We start from the raw sequence: 22815 nt of genomic DNA, 5'->3' as shown, positions 1-22815 counted from the left end.
TTTCCAGTTTGTCTCATTTAAAATTAAATGCATTACTAAAAAGTTGAGAATAGGACAAATATGTTTTTCCTATTACCTAATCTTGTTCTTTCAAAGATTTACACCTCCCCCCCAAAAAAAACTATTTTGCTCGGTAAAATATGTACATAATTCTTGAAATTTTTACTTTTTTCAAAATTTTTAGACTTTGTTAGTAGTATTGTGTACATGTATTAAATTTTTACAAACCCTGGAAAAGGCTGGTCATGTAATCAAAATCATGTGACCTTGTTTACCTCAGTTTAAAAGAGAGCTATATTAAAATATCATACAACAAATGTGACTTCCCACTGACTAATTAGACTGTAAGCATTAAAGTGATTCCATCAAAGTCTGGCACATAGTAGACACTCAATGAATGCTTGTTCTATTCCTTTCTTTTTCAAACTGAAACATGCATTTAGGCCCTATAGAATTGTCAAATTGAAAGAATCTCAATGAAGCACTTCTTCAGAGCTCCATCTAATTCTTTGACTAATTCTACAGTCTGATTTTTATCACGAATTATAAATGTTATAGCTTCTGACTCCTGTTTTTTGATTTGATGGTTGTATTCTGAGCTGCTAGGTGGCTTAATGCATAGAGCACTGAGCTTGTAGTCAGGAAGATCAGAGTTCAAATCCAGCCTCAAACACTTACTAGCTGGGTGACCTTTGGTCACTTAATCTTTGCCTTAATCCACTGGAGAAGGAGATAGCAAACCATTCCAGTATCTTTGCCAAGAAAATCTCATATGGGGACGTGAAGAGTTAGACCACAATTGAATGACTGAAAAAAATATTTAGGCTGTCAGCAAAATGGCCTGTTGACATTTATTTTTGTTCCTTTGAGTAATCCTATCCTATAAGATAGATTATTTTGCTTTCTTTATTAAATTATGATGCTTGGCATTTGGGGTAACACTTAAATGCTTTTAATTCAAATTTATAAGTTAGAATTACTTTTTTTTATCCAAGAATTTTATTTTGTTTTTAACATGTTTAACATGATTTTAACATATCATTTATGAAACAAATTCTTTGGGTATTGGTTTTAGCAAATCAATTGGTCCTTACAAATTGCTTCTCTGAGTGGAACAGACTGACATTTCAGTTGAACCCAAGTGGCTTTTTCTTTGACTTCTTTCTTCTGATCATTTTCCTTTATTTGCTTCAGGAAGTTATCTCTGGTTTTACAATGTTAATATGCTAAATATTAGCTCTCTTAACTTAGCTAGAATCTTGCCCTTAATTTGATTGTTTACAACAATTCCCACAGCACTGAGGAACATTAAAGACCTGTCCAGTCTTGCCAAGATAATTTGTGGGGCAATCCTTGCTGAACTGTGCCCCTATCATTGATATTTATAATATAACCTTTATTGTATATTCACATATACATAGCCAAAAGAACAACACCATGTTTTCAAAAGGGCTTAGAAAACATGTATTTGTCCTCCTTTTCTCTTTTGTGTTCATCGTTTTGGCAACTCACTGGAATATGGCAGAGCTGATGGAAAGCTAAATTGGAATTTCTTAACTAAGATTTTCTTTTAAAACAAAAACTGCTCCTAGCCATTTCTAGTAGTTCAAGGAATATAGTTTGAAAGAAAGATTTATTTTTATTTTAAATACAATCAGTTAACAAGTATTTATTTAGGGGCAGCTAGGTGGTACAGTAGATAGAGCACTAACTCTGAAGTCAGAGCCTGAGTTCGAATCTGGCCTTAGTCACTTAACACTTCCTAGCTCTGTGAATTTGGGCAAGTCACTTAACCCCAATTGCCTTAGCAAAAAACAAACAAAAAACACAAGCATTTATTTATTAAGTGCTTACTATGTGCCAGGTTCTATACTAAGTGTTGGGGATAAAAAAAAAAAAAGGCAAAAGACAGTCGTTGTCCTTTAAATTACACTCTAATGAAAGAGACAGCATGTAAACAATTATGTGTCAAAAAAAAAAAAAAAAGGATAAAAAGGAAATAATTAAAAGTGAAAAGCTTTCTATAGAAAATGGAATTTTAATAGAGAATTGAAGGAAACTAAGAAGCAGATTTGAGGAGGGAAAGCATATCAGGAAGAGAAGGTCAACTAATGAAAACACATGAAGGACAAATCAGTGAATTCATTTACTTCATAATTTTAAATAACTTAATAGCTGTAAAGATAAATATTGATCAAATCTCTATTAATATACGGATTGCTGTGCTAAAGAATATTGGTTTTTAATTCAAATAGAGTGGGATGAAAAGTATCGTTCACATTCAGAGAACTATGGAGACTGTGCATCAAAACATAATATTTTCAATTTTTGTTTGTTTTCTCTTGTGGCGTTTTTTCTTTTTGGTCTGATTTTTCTTGTATAACATGACAAATATGGAATGTATTTTTAAAAGATTGCACATGTTTAACTTATATCAGATTACTTGCTGTCTTGGGGAGAGGGGTGGTAAGGGAGGGAGGAAGAAAAATTTGGAACACAGAATCCTACAAAAATGAATGTTGAAAACTATCTTTACATGTATTTGGGGAAAAAAAATGCTATTGAGGGGAAAAAAAAGGGGAATGGAGCCAAGATGCTGGAGAGTACCTAGGTCTTGTCTGAAGTTTTCCTGACTTGCTTCAGATCAACACCAGATTAATCCTGAACAAATTTTGGAGTGACAGAACCTAGAAATGTAACAAATTTCTAGCAGAAGATATTTTGTTTTGTTATTTAAAATTTTTTATTTTCAAAACATATGCATAGGTAATGTTCAGCATTCACCCTTGCAGAACCTTGTGTTCCAAAATTTTTTCCCTCCCTTCCCCCATTACTTCCCCTGGATTACAAGTAATTCAACATATGTTAAACATGTGCAATTCTTCTATGCATATTTCTACAATTATCATGCTGCACAAGAAAAAATAGATCAAAAGGGAATAAAATGAAAGAAAACAAAAAGCAAGCAAACAACAAAACTAGTGAATATACTATGTTATGAACCATATTCAGTCTCCATAGCTCTCTCTCTGGGTGCAGATGGCTCTCTCCATCACAAGTCTATTGGAATTGTCTTGAATTTCTTAATTGAAAAAAGCCAAGTCTATCACATCAACATTTGTTTTTGTAAGATTTTGAGTTCCAAATTTTTTCTCCCTATGTCTCTTACTCCTCTCTTCCCAAGATAGCAAGCAATCTGATATAGGTTATACATGTACAATCATTTTAAATATTTTTTCATATTACTCATATTGTGAAAGAAAAAATGAGAACAAAAGGGAAATATTACAAGAAAGAAAAAGCAAACAAAAAAAGGTGAAAATAGTGTGCTTTGATCTGCCTTTAGTCTCCATAGTTTTCTCTCTGGGTACAAATAACATTTTCCTTATTCTGCTCACTTCACTCAGCCTCAGTTTGTGTAAGTCTTTTCAGACTTTTCTGAAATCAGCCTGTTCATGATTTCCTACAGAACTATAATATTCCATTACCTTCATATACTATATAACTTATTCAGTCATTCTTCAATTGATGGGCTCAATTTCTAATTCCTTGCCACTGCGAAAAGAACTGCAACAAATATTTTTGCATATATAGATCTTTTTGGGATATGGATCCAGTAATGCCACTGCTGGATCAAAGAGTATACAGTTTTATCACCCTTTGGGGCCATAGTTCCAGTTGCTCTCCAAAATGACTGGATAGATCATTCCACCAAAGTGCATTAAGTGTCCCACTTTTCCTACCTCCTCTCCAACATTTACCATTATTTTTTCCTGTCATCTTAGCCAATTTTATAGGTATGAGGTAGTACTTCAAAGTTGTCTTAATTTGCATTTCTCTAATCAGTAGTGATTTAGATAATATTTCCACGTGACTATAAATGGCTTTAGTTTCTTCAATTGAATGTTGTTTGTTCATATCCTTTGACCATTTATCGTTGCCTACTCAAATTCCTTCTATTTCTTTTTCTTCTCCTGTTACTAAAGCAAACATTTCTAGCATAATATTGAATAATAGTGGTAATAATGGGTATCCCTGTTTTACCCCTGATCTTATTGGGATTGCTTCTAGCTTTCCCCATTACATATAATGCTTTCTGATGGTTTTAGGTAGATGATATTTATCATTTTAGGGAAAACTCCATTTATTCCTATGCTCTCTATATGCTATCTTTTGTTTTTTCTCCCTGCTAATTCTTCTACTGTTACTCTCTTGCCTTGCCATTTCTTAACTTTCCCTACCCAGGATCCCTCCCATTCTCTCCTTCCCTATCCCTCCTTCTTTATCCCTTTCCCATTAATCTACACACTATTCTAAACCTTACCTTATCCTAGTCCTTTCCTGTCTTATTTATTTATAGATTTTAGAGATTGCTATACCCTTCTTGATATATTTGTATGTATGTATGTAGACATATTCTTCCCTCTTTAACTCACTCTGATATGAAAAGCTTTCAGAACTACTAGCCCTCTTCCACTGTCTAATTCTTCTGTATTGATTCTAACTTTCACAACTCATTCATATAGCATAATTACTGTTATCTTTTTCTACATGATTTTACTTTTTAGAATCAGCCCCGTCTTCTTTTGGACTATTCCATTTCTAATAACAGCCTTAAACATATGGCTTATATTTCCATATGTAAAACTTAAACTGTTTGTCCTTATTGAAACCTTTAAAATTAGTCTTTGATTTTTGTACTTATCTGTCAAATATTCTATTGAATTCAAGTTTGTTTGAGACAAAATCCTGAAAATCTTACAGTTAATTGCATATTCATTTTTTCATACAATATTATACAATTTTGATGGATATAATATTTTTGGCTGCTATCCTAGTTCTTTTGATTGTCTAAATATAATTTTCCAGGACCTGTAGTCTTTTATTGTAGCTGCTGATAAGTCTTGTTCTAGTATATTTGAATCCTGTAGTTCCAGCAAATATGAATCAATTTTTTGTTGTTGTTATTGCTTGTAAAATTTTCTTTTTGATCTGAGGATTTGAAGTTTAATAGTGATGTTCCTGTTTGTTTTCCTTGTAGGATCTCTTTTAGATGGTGATCAGTGGATTTTTAGTATTTCTTCTTTCCCCTGTTGTTCTGTCACTTCCCCATCATTAATTCTTACAGCATAAAAATATTCCATCACATTCAAATAGATCATTTGTCTTCCAGAATATTCTATTATAATACCTTTGTCCTTTATAATGGTGTCTGTTAAATCTTGTCTGATCCTATCTATGGCTTCAAAGTACTTGGAATCTTTGTTCCAGGATAACTGTAGTATTTTCTCTTTGACCTGGGCATTTTGATTGTGGATTTTCACTTGAATATCCATTTGCACTTTCTTTCAGGACTGAGACTTTTTTTCCCAAACATTTCTACCTTTTCAACTTGTTCTAAGATATCTAGGCAATTTTCTTTATAATTTCTTGAGATATAATTTGTAGGCTTTTTTTGTTGTTGTTGTTCAGAACTTTCAAAAAATGCAGTGATTCTTAAATTATCTCCCTAAAACTATTTGCCAGGTCATCTTTTATATATTTTTAAATTTTTTTGACTTTATTTTTTTTTTCTTGGTGTCTTACAGATTAATTGGCTTTCATTTTTCTAATTTTTTTAGTAATTATTTTCCTCTGTAAGGTTTTATACTTTTTAATTACCTGTTAATTGTCTTCTCATATCTTTCTTTGATAACTCATTTGTTTTTTTTAAACCTTTTTTAGTGCCTTTTTAAAACTCTTCTCGAGATTCTTTTTTGTTTGCTTTGTTTTGTTTTTATTTTGTTTTTTTATTTTATTTTATTTTATTTTTTCCTTTTCAAGATTATTGTGGGACTTGTGTCCAGTTTGCACTTTTTTTGAGGGGTAGTATTTTATACTAGAATAATAATAATAAATTATAATTATAATAATAATGATGGCCTTTTAGTTTATCTTTTATAATTTTTTTTGTTATTTTAGTCAGAATCATCTAGTGATGAAAGTACAGATTTTCATAAGCCAGTTCTAACTCAAGATGATTTCCAGAATAATACCAGGAATCCTTTAAAACCTGTGAGAGCCCTAAAAAGTTATAGAAATCTAAAGGTAAGAATTTTCTAATTTCTTCCTAATAATTATCTTTTTTTTGGTTTGTTGGTGGACATTAAAAATGTAATTAATAACTTCTCTACTCAAATCTTCCTCTGATCTTCTTGATGATTCCAGATAACCCTGGGTTTCTCAAGGAATATCTCTTCTTGTCCTGCCATGCTGGTTTGGCTTTGAGGAATCAAAGCATATACCTATCATTTATGAATCTTCTTAACTGATTTCAAAGTAACTCAACACAAACAGGTCTCCATTGTGGTTTTTTATCTATATTTCCCTACAGTTGTACTTGAAGACAAAGTTGTAGAGATTGGAATATTAATGTTTGTTTAGTGTTTTAAAGACTATAAGGATCATTGTGAGATAAGTAGTAGAAATACTATTATCTCAGTTTTACAGATATGGAAACTTAGCATGTGGAGTAGTGGTCCGGAAACCACAGCTCAGAGGCAAAATGCTGCCGGCAGCCTGTTTTTTTAATAATCAAAGAGCTAAGAATGGCTTTTACATTTTAAAATTTAATAAATAAAACTTTTTTGTACATTGTAAAAAATATTCTTAGCTCCATAAGCTATTATTTGTGACTCTTTCTCTGCCTCTTCACAATGATCTTTTTATCAGTAGGAGCATGACACAGAAAAAGGCATGTATCTTAGAAATTTTGGAGTGTACTCAGGAATGTAATTTCTCTGTTTTTAATGAAGTAAATTTCCAATTAAGACTTGTTAAATTTTCTTATAACATAATTTATAACCATATTAATTCTCTGTGAGAATTTTTATTATAGATTTTTCTCACTTTCAAATTTATTTCAACAAAATAACCTTATCAAGTTGTATCCAGAAAGAAAAAAAAAAAAGAACTTCCAACCATTAAAATAATTATTTGAGCCATAGTTTCAGATTTTGTAAAAAACAAAACAAAACAAAAAAAACTAAAGATAACGCTAAATTTTCTAAGGGCTATTTCTTGGGATTAAATTGCTCTTACTTAGTTTTGTGCTGTTTTGTATTACTACATGAGAAATTGTTGATGTGAGACATATGTTCCATGGAAATAAAACATTTTCTAAGGTAGAATTTGTGACAATGGCATTAAAACCATACATACTAAGATTATTTTTCATAGTTACTATTATGGTTCAAAAGATCAGGAAATAACTCTAGGTGACCAAAAACTAGCTGGGAATTTCCTCAATTTAATTTTTTTTGGTTTTTCCATTTTATAGAATTGTCCTTTCTTAAATGATTGACTAGAAATTTCAAAATGTTCAAAGATGAATTAGAAATATGCAGTTTACTGGCATGAAACAACTTAGATGATTTGAATGTGATTCTATAAAGATAGCCAGATTAAATTGGCTATTCTAAATATATTTATCACTATCATTTCCTGGTTGTTGTTGTATGTTGTTGTTGTTGTTTTCCCATGTAGACTGTCCCTATCACTTTAATACTGGTTTCTTCCAGATCTTTAGGAAAAATAAATATCTACTTTAAGCTGTTCCTTTATTTTTCTTAGCATGAAGCCAGGCAATTTTTAGATGAAGAAGCAGAGATTTCAGAAGATGCAGAAACTATTTCATCTGATGAAAGTGAAAAATCAGAAAATGAACAAGATTCCTCACTACTTGGCTTCCTAAATGATGGGACTCAGCTTTCACAGGTTCTAAATGGTAAATGACATTGTCATTGCTATTTTTCTCATTTTAAAATTTTTTTGCTTTGTTCATGCTCTGATTTGTTTTTAGTTTGCATTAGAAGCTATGCTATACAAGCAATGATTATTATAAATAACTATAGTATTGAACCTGATACAGATTTATCCATTAATCAAAAGTGTACAACATGCAGGACTGATGCTGAATGGCCCCAAATCCTCTGTGGCAGAGAGGGCACTCAGTAAAGAATTAAAGGTTAATTTTCCTAGGCCTGGATTCCCAAGGAACTCTGATGCTTCATTGGGCCTTAATCACTACCTCAAGGTAGCATCCCCCTATGTTGGGCTTTCAACAATATACAATTTCGGAAGAAGTCAGAAACTAAGGAATTTGATTCCTCAGACATAGAAGCTGAAGTAGACATTACAAATATATGGCTACCACATAAGAAGTATGAAGTTATTAAAGATTTTGACATTTGGAATCATTTTACAGACTAGTAATTCATTTTTCTTTTCTTTACTTGACAAAGCTTAGAATTTAAGGACCTCTATTTTCTGGTTCCATCCTACCTTTACCTCATTTCAAGCATGTAAAAGACAGACTCAGTTATTGTCTGGTTCTTAAATCCTTCCTGCACTTTACGTACTCTATAAATTTTCAGAGACCTCTTATTTTTGGAAAGTATTCCCTTTTTTGTGTAAATTTTGAAAAGATTCAAAATTTTGGGGACAGCTAGGTGGCACAGTGGATAGAGCCCAGCCCTGAAGTCAGGAGGACCTGAGTTCAAATCTGGTCTCAGATACTTAACACTTCTTAGCTGTGTGACCCTGGGCAAGTCACTTAACCCCAATTGCCTCAGCAAAAAAAAAAAACAAAAAAAAAAAAACCTTTTTTTTCCCTAGAAAGTCTTATTAGGTACTGCATTCTCCCTGAATTTTTTTTTGGATCATTCTCTCACCCCCAAGCTGAAATTACTCTTCTCATCTTTTATATATTTCCCTTATTGTCTTACATTCTACTTTTTATCATTTTTCTAATTATATCTTTATTGATTTTGTAAAAATGCCTTGTATATAATAAACATATAATAAGTATGTAATAAGCTTTTAATTAATAACCCAGATGTCACTTTATCCACATTTTAGTCTTTAAGCCTTTTGTTTCCAACTTAATAATATTTTATTTTTTTCCATTTACATGCAAAGATAGCCCTCAACATTCATTTTGGCAAGATTCTGAGAAACTTTTCTTCCTCCTTCCCTTTCCTCCTCAAGAGAGTAAGCAATCCGATATACATCACACATGCACAATCATTTAAAAGACATTTCCATATTAGTCATGTTGTGAAAAAAAAATCAGAACAAAAGGGAAAAACCACAACAAAAAAAAGTGACAATAGTATGCTCCAATTCATGTTCAATCTCCATAATTCTTTCTCTGACTGTGGATGGCCTTTAAGTTTTTAAAAGATTGTTTTTTGAAGGTACTTCCTGGTTCTTCAAAACAGGCAGTTTCCCAAGGAACACAATTTGTTTAAATTTAGATTAAGTTGTAGTTAACTAAACCTTTGTAGCTGTTATTTAATGTATCTTTTAAAAATTAAATTCTCTTTATATAGATTCTGAGATGAAAAGTGTTTATCTACAATCTGTTCGCAGTCCATTGGTAGGCAATATGTATAAAATGGTTCACAAGAAATATGATTCCATGAATATTTTCTCACAGGTATGAATTTTTTCAATATATAAGAATTTCCTGTTAATGTGGTTGAGTGGGTTGCTGAAATGGCTTTTATAATCTCTTTTGTAATTATTTAAAATAAAATCTGGGACATTTTAGCTGTGAGAATTAAAGGATGGAGAATTAACTAGGTGAGTTTTCATGGGCTCTTTCATTCAATTGTTATTGCCTATAGGTGATTGTGAATTTTTGTTTTGAAAATATCTCTTGCTTGTAACTTCTTTATAGAATCATATACCAAATCAAATATAGTATTTCTCATAGGATTGCTATATTATCTCTATACTGATGTCTTTAGGACTATGTATTGCAGCTGGAAGGCATATTAGAGATCATTTATTTCAGCTACCTTAGTTTAAAGATTTAAGAAAGCTTAGGCTCATGGAGGCATAGTGACATAGAATTATATTAGGTACCACGTGTCTAAGCCAGGATTAGAAACCAGATCCCTAACTCCAAATCCAGTGTGCAAGGAGGATTGCTAATAGCTCTAGTCTGATTTTCTTTCATAATGAAGAGAGTAAGATTTACTCTTTAGAAGTACATCAATACTTGGTTTTAAGCTGATGATAGGTGACTTCTTCTAGTATAATAGTACTTATCCAAAGCCCACTTTGCAGTTAAAGATAATCAATATTTTTGCTGTTTATCACTAATAATTTTGGAATCATGTTATTATACATTGTATACTTAGATTTATTACTCACTTTGCAAAATAAGTAATTTTTTCTTATCTTTAGCTAACAAAGAAATGCTCATATTATAGTTGATATTTCTAGGTTACTTAAAATTTTATCTTCTTTAAAAAAAAAAAAGTATCATTTAAATATGTAAATTAGATGAAATCAGTCTAGGTAATAACTGTTTTATATTAAGTAAGAGAGTCAATGCAAATCATATCTAACTACATTAGATCATTAGATATTAGATCAAATTTCACATATATGTATATATGTGTCTGTATATATGTGTGTTGTCTAATAATAGTAATGTAATAAATATAGCAGACGATCAGAAAATATTTGGATTACAGTAAGAAATTTAAATTTGTTACATTTCTTTTAAAATTTTTTGCCATAGATTCCTGAACAAGATGAAACTTATGTTGGAGATAGCTTCTGTGTTAGTGATGAGGAAGAACATTCTATCAATGATTCAAGTGAAGAAGTATGTGTTGATTTCAGCTTAATAAATGAAGATAGCTTTGTTGATGGAAGGAAAAAATATCATACACGTCATTCAGCAAAATTAAAGCGAATTAAGACACAGAAAAATTTTGCATTTAAAAAAAAGAAAGGATCCAGAATTATTATACCTGAAGATTCAAGTGAAGAAGAAGACATTGTTAAAGTTAATGATCAAACAGAATCTGATAATGTAATTGTTGGCATTTGTAGTAAAACAGAAAGACAAGATGATTGTTTCCAAAAATCACTACTTTCTGGGTCTTTGAAGAGAGATGAAGTACTTGCTGAACCGAATGCTGTTAATAATTCAATCAAGGAAGGACAAAAGAGACCACTTAATATCAAGTGCTCAGTTTCTAATGCTCTAGATACAAAACCCCAATGTAATTATAAAATTAGAACTTTATCAAATGCTGATTCACCAAAAGACTGCACAAATTTTGCAGCTCAGTCCAAGGTATGAACCAATGAAAAACTATCATGTTCTCACAAATTTTCGCATGTTTTTGTTATATATCACAAGAGTGAAAATTAACACAGTTCTTCAAACATGCATGTAGATCTTGCAAGTATTTTATTGAATTGTAGTAATTAATGTGATATGTTTAGCTTTATGTTCCAAAAATACTCCTTGTGAACATTGTTGGAGTCTGCTTTCTAATTCATTTGGTTACCCTTCTCCATTTTGTCAGGCAATCCATCCCAGTTCTCCTAAACTTCGAGTAATTTTATATAATTTATATGATATATAGAATACATTTTATATAGGGAAGAGGGTCCACCTTTGTATAAAAGAAAGAAAGAGTAAGAAAAAGAATTAAATTTGTGATTACAGTGATTTGTCCCTATTCCTTTGCCCATTTTCTCTTTATCCAATGCCAATCCTCAACCCTTTCTGTCTTTTAAATTATCGTTCCCTAAAGTTGAATCATATTTTATTTATGAAAGTTTCCAACCTCTCTTCTCCCTCTTTAACAACTCCTCTCACCTTCCCTCTAATCTGTTTCTTAATTACCTGATTTGATTCCCTGTTGAATTTTTTCTATGCCAGTTTTAATGGTTTTGAGAAGAATAAGATCATGAGATGCTTGGTCCCTCAAATTCTTTCTCAAATTTTTGTAATGCATATAAATATATATATATATATATATATTCTTTATACTAAATAATAAGTATCTTTTCCCCTTCTCCCTTAATTCTTCTCTAGTATATTCCTTTTTTACTCCCTTTTGTTTTTTAAAATCAACTAAACAGAACAAAATATAAACTCAGGTTCTGTGTTTGTCTTATTTAAATCCCCTGTTCACCCCTGAAGACGTATCATTTAGTCCTTTGAGTTGTTTAACTGTATTTACCTTTCCACATCTGAAAATATATTATGGACTTTTTATTCCTGTAAAGAGGTAGGCTGAGGAATGTCTTTTATCTCTTCTTTGAAACTATGTTCTTTGTAATTTTGCTATATTTAAATTTTTTTCCCCTCAGCTTAATAATGATCTAGAAGATGTTAATTCAGAACCTTTAGTGTTGCATAATTCCAGTTCAACTGAAAATTTGGTTCTGACACCTCCTTCACTTGGACTTCCAGAGAAAAGGCAAAGAAACTGTATTCTTGTGGATAGCCGGGAAATCGCCTCTGGTTCAGAAGTAATTTCCTCTTTGAGAACCATTCATGGATTAGAAGTGGAGGTTTGCCCACTCAATGGCTGTGATTACATTGTTAGCAACCGAATGGCTGTGGAGAGAAAATCTCAATCAGAAATGATAAACAATATGAATAGATGTAAACTTATTGAGAAGATTCAGTATTTACAAAATATATTTGAAAGAATATGTGTGATTGTGGAAAAAGACAGAGAAAAAACAGGTTTGTATTTAAATGTTTTTCCATGCTTCTTAGGTCTATTAAAAAAAAAAAGCCAAAACTAATTTTTTGTCTTCAAAATATAGCCAGTTTACGGCAGCTACTTGGTGCAGTGGATAGAGCACAGTCTTGGAATCAGGAGGACGAATTCAAATCTGGCCTCAAACACTTACTATGTGAATTTGGGCAAGTCATTTAATATCAGTTGTCTCCTGCCCCTCCCTCCAAATATAGATGCACACACAAAAACACACACATATGTATGTATATGTGTGTATATATAGATATATCAAATCCTCAAGTTAATAACATCAGACTTATAGTTATTATTCTTTTTTTTTTCCTGAGGCAGTTAGGGTTGAGTGACTTGCCCAGGGTCACAGAGCTAGGAAGTGTTAAGTGTCTGGGGCCATATTTGAACTCAGGTCCTCCTAAATTCAAGTGCTCTAACCACTGTGCCATCTGGCTGCCCCCATCAGACTTATAGTTAACTTCATATATATATCTGCTGCTAGTGGCTCCTCATGTCTCCCTTTTCATACTTCTTATGTGTTAGAGATGTAGAGATGATGTTTATGCATGTATATGGGGTGATGGTATAGTTAGGCTGAGAATGGAATGGACTTCTTTAGGATTGAGGCTCATGTTTTCATTGTATCAATATTCATTTATGTTCCTACTAAATTGCATTATTTCAATGCTGTTTAATAATCGCTAACATTTACATAGTACTATATGACTAGAAATAGTTTCAGTGTCATCTAAAAATTGTTCATATCCGAAAAGTCTCTTGTTTTTATAAATTTTTTTTTATAGATTTGACTCAGTTCATATTTTTACAAAAACGTTTATAGCAGCTTTTTTTGTGGTGATAAAGAATCGGACGTTGAGGAGATGTCCATCAATTGGAGAATGGCTGAACACGTTGTAGTATATGGTCATTGTTTTTTCCATAAAGATCATGTTGTGAAAGAAAACATAGATGGTCTCCCCAAAAAACAAAACCAAAAACACCCAATAAAATTCAAGAAAAATAAGGTTAAAAAAAAGTATACTTCAATTTATATTCAGACATACCGTATATACTCGAGTATAAGCCAACCAGAATATAAGTTGAGGCCCCTAATTTTAACCCAAAAATCTGGGAAAACTTATTATATCAGTAGGTTAGGTAGTGCACCGGTGCCCGCAGAGGAGGAGAGCGGGTGCCAGTATACGTATGTAGAGCGGTTGCCAGCATTAGTATACAGTCCGGTTACCGACTGTGATACTACAGGAACAGCCACATCACTGTAGCAATGGCCCGCCCTGTAGTATCACAGTCGGCACTCGCACTGTATACTACACAGCAGGGGGGCATTCAAAGGGATATTTACACATGTTTTATCTAGTGACTCGAGTATAAGCCGAGGAGGGGATTTTCTGCCCAAAAATTGGGCAGAAAAACTTGGCTTATACTCGAGTATATACGGTAATTAGTTTCTTTGGGAATGGATAGCATTTTTCATAAGTCCTTCAGAGTTGTCTTGGATCATTGCATTTCTAAAGATAGTCAAGTCATTCACAGCTGATCATCTTAAAATAATGCTGTTATATTGGATTACTTACCCATTTAGGGGAGGAAGTGGGGAAAGGGGGGGAGGATTGGAACACAAGGTTTTGCAAGGGTTAATGTCAAAGAATTATCCATGCATATGTTTTGAAAAATAAAAAGCTTTAATTAAAAACAACAACAACAATATTGCTGTTACTTTGTACTTAGTACATTTTACTTCATACGAGCTCATGGAAGCCTTTCTCGAATTTTCTGAGAATATCCTGCTCATCATTTCTTATAGAAAAATAGCATTCCATCATAATCACATAGAACAATTTGTTCAGCCATTCCCCAATTGATGGGGACCCCCTCAATTTCCAGTTATTTTCCTCTAGAACAGAACTGTCATAAATATTTTTGTACATGTAGATCCTTTTCCTTGATTTCTTTTTTTCCCCCTTTCCTTTTGGGATAGAGACCTAGTGATGGTATTGCTAGGTCAAAGGGTATGCATGGCTTTATAATCCTTTATCGTTTAAAGCCTTTGGGCACAGTTCCCAAATTGCTCTATAGAATCCTTCAATCACTTCACAATTCCATCAACAGTGCATTAATGGCTCATTTTCCCCATATTCCTTCCAACATTTGTCATTTTCCTTTTCTGTCCTATTAGTCTAATAAGTATGAGGTAGTATATCAAAATTATTTTAATTTGCATTTTTCCAAACAATGGAACATTTTTTCACATGATTTTGATTGCTTTATCTGAAAACTTCTTATCTTTTGATTGTTTATCAATTGGGGAATGTCTCCTGTTTTTATAAATTTGACTCAGTTCTCTATATGTTTGAGATTTGAGGACTTTAATAGAGAAATCTACTACAAAATATTTTTGCAATTACGATTGCTAACTGTATTTCCCTACTTATTTTGTTTCTCCCATCTTTCACCTTGTCCCTTTTCAAAATTGTTTACTTCTGATTACTCCCTACCCTAGTCTTCCCTCTCTTCTTTCACCTTTCTTCCTTCTTGTATCTCCTTCATCTTCTACTTTCCTTTTTTTTTTTAAATTAAAGGTTTTTATTTACAAAACATATGCATGGATAATTTTTCAATATTGACTCTTGCAAAGCCTTTTGTTCCAAATTATCCCTTCCTTTGTCCCCTAGATGGCAGGTAATCCAATACATGTTAAATTTGTTAAAATATATATTAAATCCAATATACATACATATTTATACAGTTATCTTGCTGCACAAGAAAAAGTGGATCAAGAAGGAAGAAAAAAAAACTGGGAAAGAAAACAAAATGTAAGCAAACAACAACAGAAAGAGTCAGAATGTTATGTTGTCATTCACATTCAGTTTCCACAGTTCTCTTTCTGGGTATAGATAGCTCTCTTCATCACTGAACAGTTGAAACTGGTTTGAATCATCTCATTGTTGAAGAGAACCATGTCCATCAGAATTGATCATTGTATAATCTTGTTGCCTTGTATAATGATCTCCTGGTTCTGCTCATTTCACTTAGCATTAGTTCATGTAAGTCTCTCCAGGCCTCTCTGAAATCATCCTGCTGGTCATTTCTTACAGAACAATACTATTCCATTACATTCATATACTATAATTTATTCAGCCATTCTCCAATTGATAGGCATCCACTCAGTTCCCAATTTCTTGCCACCACAAAAAGAGCTGCCACAAATATTTTTGTACATGTGGGTCCCTTTCTCTCCTTTAAGATCTTTTTGGGATATAAGCCCAGTAGAAACACTGCTGGTTTAAAGGATATGCACAGTTTGATAACTTTTTGCCTCTCCTGCTTTTCTGCAGGGAAAGATATAAGATAAACTTCCATATCCAATTGACTGTGTATGTTATTCCCTCTGAGCCAATTTTACCTCTCCCTTTCCCTTTCTCCCAATACATTTCTCTCTCACCCTTAAATTTTTTTTTTTAGATAGTATCTCTTCATTTTCAGCTCATATCTATGCCCCTCCCCTCCCTCCCCCCCCTCTCTCTCTATATATACACACACACACACACACACACACACACACACACACACACACACACACACACACTCCTACTTGCCCTAATGAGAAAATTCTTATGAGTTACAGGTATTATCTTATGTAATATGTGATTATAATGGAATATTATTGTTTTATAAGAAGTGGCGAGCAAGATGATTTTCAGAAAAACCTGGAAAGACTGGCATGCACTAACACAAATTGAAGTGAGTAGAACCAGGAGAACATCATACACAGTAACATAATTTTATATGGTGATCACTATGAATGACATAGCTGTTTTCAGCAATACAATTATCCAAGACAATTTCATACACTTCCAGAGAAAAGACTGATAGCATCTGAATAAAGATGAAAGCATATTCCTTCCCTCCCTCCTCTTCTCTCCTTTCCTTCCTTCCTTTCTTCCTTCCTTCCTTCCTTCCACAAAATGACTATTATGCAATTATGCTTTACATGATTACACATGTATAACTATTATATATGAGGTAACACATGTATATCTAATATATGCTATCTCAGTGAAGGAGGGATAGAATTTGGAACTCAAAACAAAAAATTGCTAAAAATTGTTTTTACATGTGATACAGGAAAAAAATAATTAAATATATATGATTTATAAATATTTTCTCATTTTATTTTCAATGACCCTAGAACGTAGGTGCTATTATTGTCCCTATTTTACAGATGAAGAAATTGAGGCAAACAGGCTAAATGATTTCCCTGGATCACACAACTAGTAAGTATCTGAGATTTTGACCTCAGATCTTCCTGATTCCATCCTTGTTTCACCTAACTGCTGGAGTCTCCTAGAATGGTGATCCTAAATTAATTCCCCAAGTTCCCAGTTTTCTGGATAGGAGAAAATGAACCAAAATTGCTAAATTGCTATTAAAACTCTCTATGATTTGGCCCCAAGTCTATTCAGAACTTTTAGTTCTTCCTGATAGTTGTGCTTTCTAGCTGCTATACAGACATATATGTTCATAATATCTGCCAACTTGAAAAGTAGGCAAAACTTTTCTCCAATTTTTCTTTTGGTTTGGTTATTATTGGATGGGGAGTATTTTATTTTTATTGAAGCCTTTTATTATTATGAACACTTCTGAATATATTCCTCCCTACTATACCAGACTGCCCTATGTAACAAAAATTAAAAAAGAAAAAAGAAACAATTAATGATCATTCATATCAGACAGTATATGCAATGTTCCATAACATTGTTCCATAATTCCCTATCAATGCTATATAGAGAAAAAGGTACACTTATTTTCTTTTTTTTTTTTTTTTTGGCTGGGGAGGCGGGGGGACAACCTTGGTCACTATATAGTAAGTATTTAGTTTTGTTTTATTGTTCTTTTTTTTACATTGTAATAACTGTATATATTCTCTTCCTGGTTCTACATACTTCATTCTGTATCAGTTCATGCAATTCTTATAATATAGTACTATACTTCTTATGTTGTATTTTAGAATAGACTAATGCGTTATTTTTATGTGCCAGAGTTGTTTAGCTGTTCCCCTAGCCACCTATTTTGCTTCCAAATTCTTACTGTCACAAAAAGAGCTGCTTTGGATATTTTTTGGTGTAGACTTGCATCTGCATTTGCCTAGTATTTTACTTCTAGAAATCTCTTCTTTAGGTCATCTAACTCTACCATAATAGATTTTAGCTCTATTGTTTGGTCTGCCTTCCTTGAGAAGAATTAAATAATATAATTTCTTGTTCTCCAGGAAATGTTTTTTCCCACTTAATTTTATCCCTTAATCACTTTTTTTTATCCTCGTGCTGAGGGAGTTATATTAACCACCTCATCTAGTAACATAGAGGCATGGGTTTAGGGCTTTTCATTTGTTTTCTTCTGAAAGATTTATTTTATTGGTGTAGGTCAAGGCTTAAATTTTTTGACCCTGGATATATAAGTATGTAAAGTAGATATATAAATCAAACTTTTACAGATAATAAATCATAAATATATTTTAAAATAACTTTAACACATATTAAATTTTGCCATTTATTAAAGGTGAAAGCAAATTTGCATACTAATGAGATGGATTTCTTTTTTAATTTTTACATGAATAATTAAATATTGGTGGAATATTCTTTGACTGTTGAAAAAATTTTCACAATTCCCACATTCAGTTACATGATCCTATTTGGGGTTGCCACTCACAGTTTTAGAAGGTTTGGCATAGGTAGTGCCTGATGAAGAAATCTTGTCTAGAGAGATTAGTGAAGAAAGAAAATTTTCAAAGTTCCCAGCTTTCTTTCTCTGACTTGGTACATTCAATAGGCAGAGACACCTGAGTAAGTCTTTCTGATATCCTTAAATCTAGTCTCCTTGATCCCCTTGAACTCTGTTTAGAGGGAGGAAGAGACAAAGGATTTCTTTATTTTTAAAAATTTCTCATTTTGAACTTGACAAACATCATTTCAATGCCAAAGAACAAAAACATTTTAATGTTTTATTTATACTTTTTTTGGTATTTACAAATAAAATCTTTCTTTATACAAATATAGACAGGAGAAACACATACACACATACACACATTTTTGTTGTCTAAAAAGCTATGCTTCATTTTACACCTCTCTTCTGTCACCCATATGTTAGAAGTTTCAAGTAAGATTTTTGGGAATCTTGCTTGGTTGTTGTATTGGTCAGGATTTCTAAGGTTTTCATAGTTCTTTTGTAATTGTAGAAATCCTGGTTCTGCACATTTCACTCTATATCAATTTATACAAGTTCCCTGAAGTTTTTCTGAATTGTTCTTGTCATTTTTACTATAATTTGTGCAGCCATTTTCAATTGATGGATACCTATTATGTCTTCTCTTTCTTTGCCACAAAGAAAAGTGCTACTATGGAGATTTTTGTGCATATGAATCATTTCTGTTATGTTTCTCTTGCTTGCATATTTTTGGAGGATATATGCCTATCATTGTTATTACTGGGTTAATTCATTTTGAGCATACTTCCAAATTGCTTTCTAGGACGACTAGGACAAATACAACTTTATAAAGATAATATATACATATATATATATATACACACACACACATACATACACAATGCTTTAAAAGGCTTGTCATTTGAGATCCCTTTCAATAATTTTTGTTTTCCTTATTCATCTTAGCTAATCTTATAGAAGGGAGCTCCTCAGAATTGTTTTAATTTAAATTTCTATTATTAGAAGTGAATTGGAAAACTTTTTTATTTAGTTGGTAATAGTGTACTTTCTTTTGAGAAGTGTCCCCTTTTATTCTTTAGTCATTTTTCTAGTGGGATGTGGATCTTTTTTATTTTTTAAACAGGATTTTATTTTTTTCCCATTATATATAAAGATAATTTTTATCATTCATTTTTTATAAAATTTTGAGTTCCAAATTTTCTTCCTTCCTCCTTTTTCTCCCCCTTCCCTAAAATAGTAAGCAATTTGATATAGATCATATTTGTGTAGTCAAGTGAAATGTATTGTATACAAAGTAATAGCACTGTTATGGGATGATTAGTTGTAAATGACTTTACTATTCTCAGCAGTACAATGATCCATGACTACTCTGAAGAACTTATGGTGAAAAACCCTATCTATACCCAGAGAAAGAACTGATTGTATCTGAATACAGATTGAAGCATTCTTTCTCTTCTATCTCTCTTTTTTTTTAAACTCTATTCATCCTGAGGATTTTTATGTTCATTAAAATGGGAAATCTATGTTTTCTTTCACAACATGACTTTTATGAAAATGTTTTGTATAATTTCATATGTGGTTTCTTAATTGTGGGTCGGGCTAAAAGAGAATCTACAACTCAAAAAATTTTAAAACAAATGGAAAAATGTTGCTTTAAATATAACTGGGAAGAAATATTTTAAAATGAATAAAATATAGAAAGGAAAAAAGTATTTATGTGCAATCATATAAAACATGTACATCATAGTCATGTTGTGAAAGAAGAAACAGTTTGATTTGCAAAAGGAAAAGAAAATCAAGAAATAAATAAAGAAAATGAAAATAGTATGCCTCAGTCTTTACTGAGATTCAATCAGCTCTATTTCTGTATGTGAATAACATAGTCATGTCATTTGGAATTCTCGTTGATTGTTGTATTGCTTAGAAGAGCTAAGTCATCATAATTAATCATCAAATAGTGTCGCAGGTAATAGTATTCTATTACATTTATGTATCACAAGTTGTTCAGACATTCCCCAATTGATGGGCGTCCCCTCACTTTTCAATTCTTTGCTCCCATAGAAGAAGCTGTTCTAAATATTTTTGTATAAATATGTCCTTTCCTTTTTTTTTTTTTTTTTAATTAACCAATGAGGTAATGGCAGTGGTATTACTGGATCAAAGGGTATGGGCCTTTAATTGTCCTTTGAGCATAATTCCAAATTATTCTTCGAAATAGTTGGATCAGTTCACAATTCTCCCAACAATGCATTTTTTTTCTAATTTTCTCACATTCTCACTAACATTTATTATTTTCCTTTTCTGTCATATTCAGTCTGATAAATGTGAAGCAGTACCTCAGAGTTTCTTTAATTTTCATTTCTCTAATTAATAGTGTTATATTTCTGTTTCCTTGCTAGAATTCTTTTTAAAATTTCATTAGTGAAATTGATCGGTAATTTTTTTCTCTGTTTTGTTTTTTTCTGGTTTAAGTGCCAGCCCCATATTTGTGTCATAAAAGAAATTTGGTAATATGACTTCTTTGCCTATTTTCCCAAGTAGTTCATATAGTATTGAAATTAATTGTTCTTTAAACATTTGGCAGAATTCAGTTGTAAATTCATCTGACCCTGGAATTTTTTTCTTAGGGAGTTTATTGATGCTTTGTTCAATTTCTTTTTCTAACATGGGGTTCTTTAAATATTGTATTTCTTCTTCTGTTAATCTGAGCAATTTAAATATTTTTGTAAATATCCATTTTACTTAGCTTGTCAGATTTAAATATCTGCAAAGTTAGTTTTCAACATACGTCTTTGTAAAACCTTGTGTTCCAAAATTTTCTTCCTCTCATCCACTTCCTACCCCAAACAGCAAGCAATCCAATCAATATAAGTTAAACTTGTGTAATTCTTCTAAACATATTTCCATACTTGTCATGCATGCAAGAAAAATCAGTTCAAAAAGGTGAAAGAAAAAAAAAAACAAGTAAACAAATAAACAACAACAAAAAATAGGTGAAAATACTATGCTTTGATCCACAGTGAATCTTCACAGTTTTCTCTCTGGATGTGGATGGCTCTTTCCATATAAGTCTATTAGAAATATAACCCTTATTCTTAAAATTTTATATGTATATCTTGGATTTCAGACCTTTACCAGAGATGTTTGCCGTAAAGATTTGTTGTCCTCAGATAAGTGTTTTCACTCATTCGTTTTTTAAACTTATTGATTCTGTTTATGTAAGAATTTCAATTTTATATACTCTATAGTATCCATTTTATTTTCTGTGATTCCACCTATCTTTTTTTGATCAAGAACTTTTTTACTACTCATTATTGATGCTTTAATATATCTATGTCATATATTCATTTGGAACACATTCCAGTAATATAGTATGAAATGTTGGTTTAAACCAGTAGTTCTTAATATTTTTATGCTATAGACCCTTTGGCAGTTTTGTGAAGTTTATGGACCTCTTCTCAGAATAACATTTTGAAGTACATAAAATAAAATACATAGGATTAGCCAGGAAACCAGTTATATTAAAATATAATTTTTAAAATTCATAGGAAGTCAAGAACTGCTTACCTAAATCTAATTTATAACAGGTGCTTTCCAGTTTTTCTGTCATTTAAAATTTTTTTATATTTTTTTCCAAGTTATATGTAAAAATAACTTTTAGAATTTTTTTAAAGATTTTTGAGTTGCAAATTCTCTCTTTCCATTTCTCTTCTTTCCCCCCCTCCTTGAGATTATAAGCAATTGTATATAGGTTATGTGTAATCATGTAGAACATATACATCATGAAAAACATATCCATATTAATCATATTGTGAAAAAATTAGATCCCCTCAAAAAAATTAATAAGTAAAAAATAGTATGCTCTGATCTCCATTGAGATTCTATCAATTCATTCTCTGGAAGTAGATAGCATTTTTTTCATTGTGAATCATTTGAAATTGTCTTAGATCATTGTATTGCCGAGAATAGCTAAGCCATTCACAATTCATCTTCATACAGTATGTATACAATGTTCTCATTCTGCTAACTTAACTTTGTATCATTTCATGTAAGTCCGGGTTTTTCTGAACTCATCTTGCTCACATTTCTTATCACATAATAATATCCATTACGTTCATATACCACAATTTGTTTAGATATTCCCTAATTGATTGGTATCCCCTCATTGTCCAATTGTTTGCCACAGCAAAAGGAGATGTTATGAATATTTTTGTACAAATAGGTCCTTTTCCCTTTTTTAATTGCTGGGATATAGACCAACAGTGCTATTGCTGAATCAAAGGATAGCCCTTTGGCCAAGTTCCAAATTGTCCTCCAGAATAGTTAGATTAGTTCACAACACTAGCAATGCAATAATATCCAAATTTTTGCATATCCTTTCCAACATCTGTCATTCTCATTTTCTGTCATATTAATCAAACCGAGAAGTATAAAGTAGTCTTGTCTTGTTTTAATTTGCATTTTTTCTAATCAATTATCAGCAGTTTTTTCATATGGTTACCAGTAGTTTTAA

The 22815-nt window shown here is 31.7% G+C and overlaps 1 protein-coding gene and 1 pseudogene across 1 annotated transcript in view; one reads left to right on the top strand and one right to left on the bottom strand.

Moving 5' to 3' along the window:
* FANCM (FA complementation group M) overlaps positions 1 to 22815 on the top strand; it is a 93261-nt gene that overhangs the window by 64713 nt on the left and 5733 nt on the right. The window contains exons 17-21 of the mRNA XM_051977697.1: positions 5962 to 6087; positions 7612 to 7765; positions 9372 to 9478; positions 10574 to 11137; positions 12166 to 12547. Coding sequence (XP_051833657.1) covers positions 5962 to 6087; positions 7612 to 7765; positions 9372 to 9478; positions 10574 to 11137; positions 12166 to 12547 — 1333 coding nt within the window. The remainder of the gene's footprint in view (positions 1 to 5961; positions 6088 to 7611; positions 7766 to 9371; positions 9479 to 10573; positions 11138 to 12165; positions 12548 to 22815) is intronic.
* LOC127552280 (60S ribosomal protein L21-like) lies at positions 1043 to 5336 on the bottom strand (annotated as a pseudogene).

Source organism: Antechinus flavipes, chromosome 2 (genome assembly GCF_016432865.1).
Source record: "Antechinus flavipes isolate AdamAnt ecotype Samford, QLD, Australia chromosome 2, AdamAnt_v2, whole genome shotgun sequence".
NCBI classification, from domain to species: Eukaryota; Metazoa; Chordata; class Mammalia; order Dasyuromorphia; family Dasyuridae; genus Antechinus; species Antechinus flavipes.
Note: the sequence above shows the minus strand (reverse complement) of the source record. Positions and strands in the feature narration are given on the sequence as shown.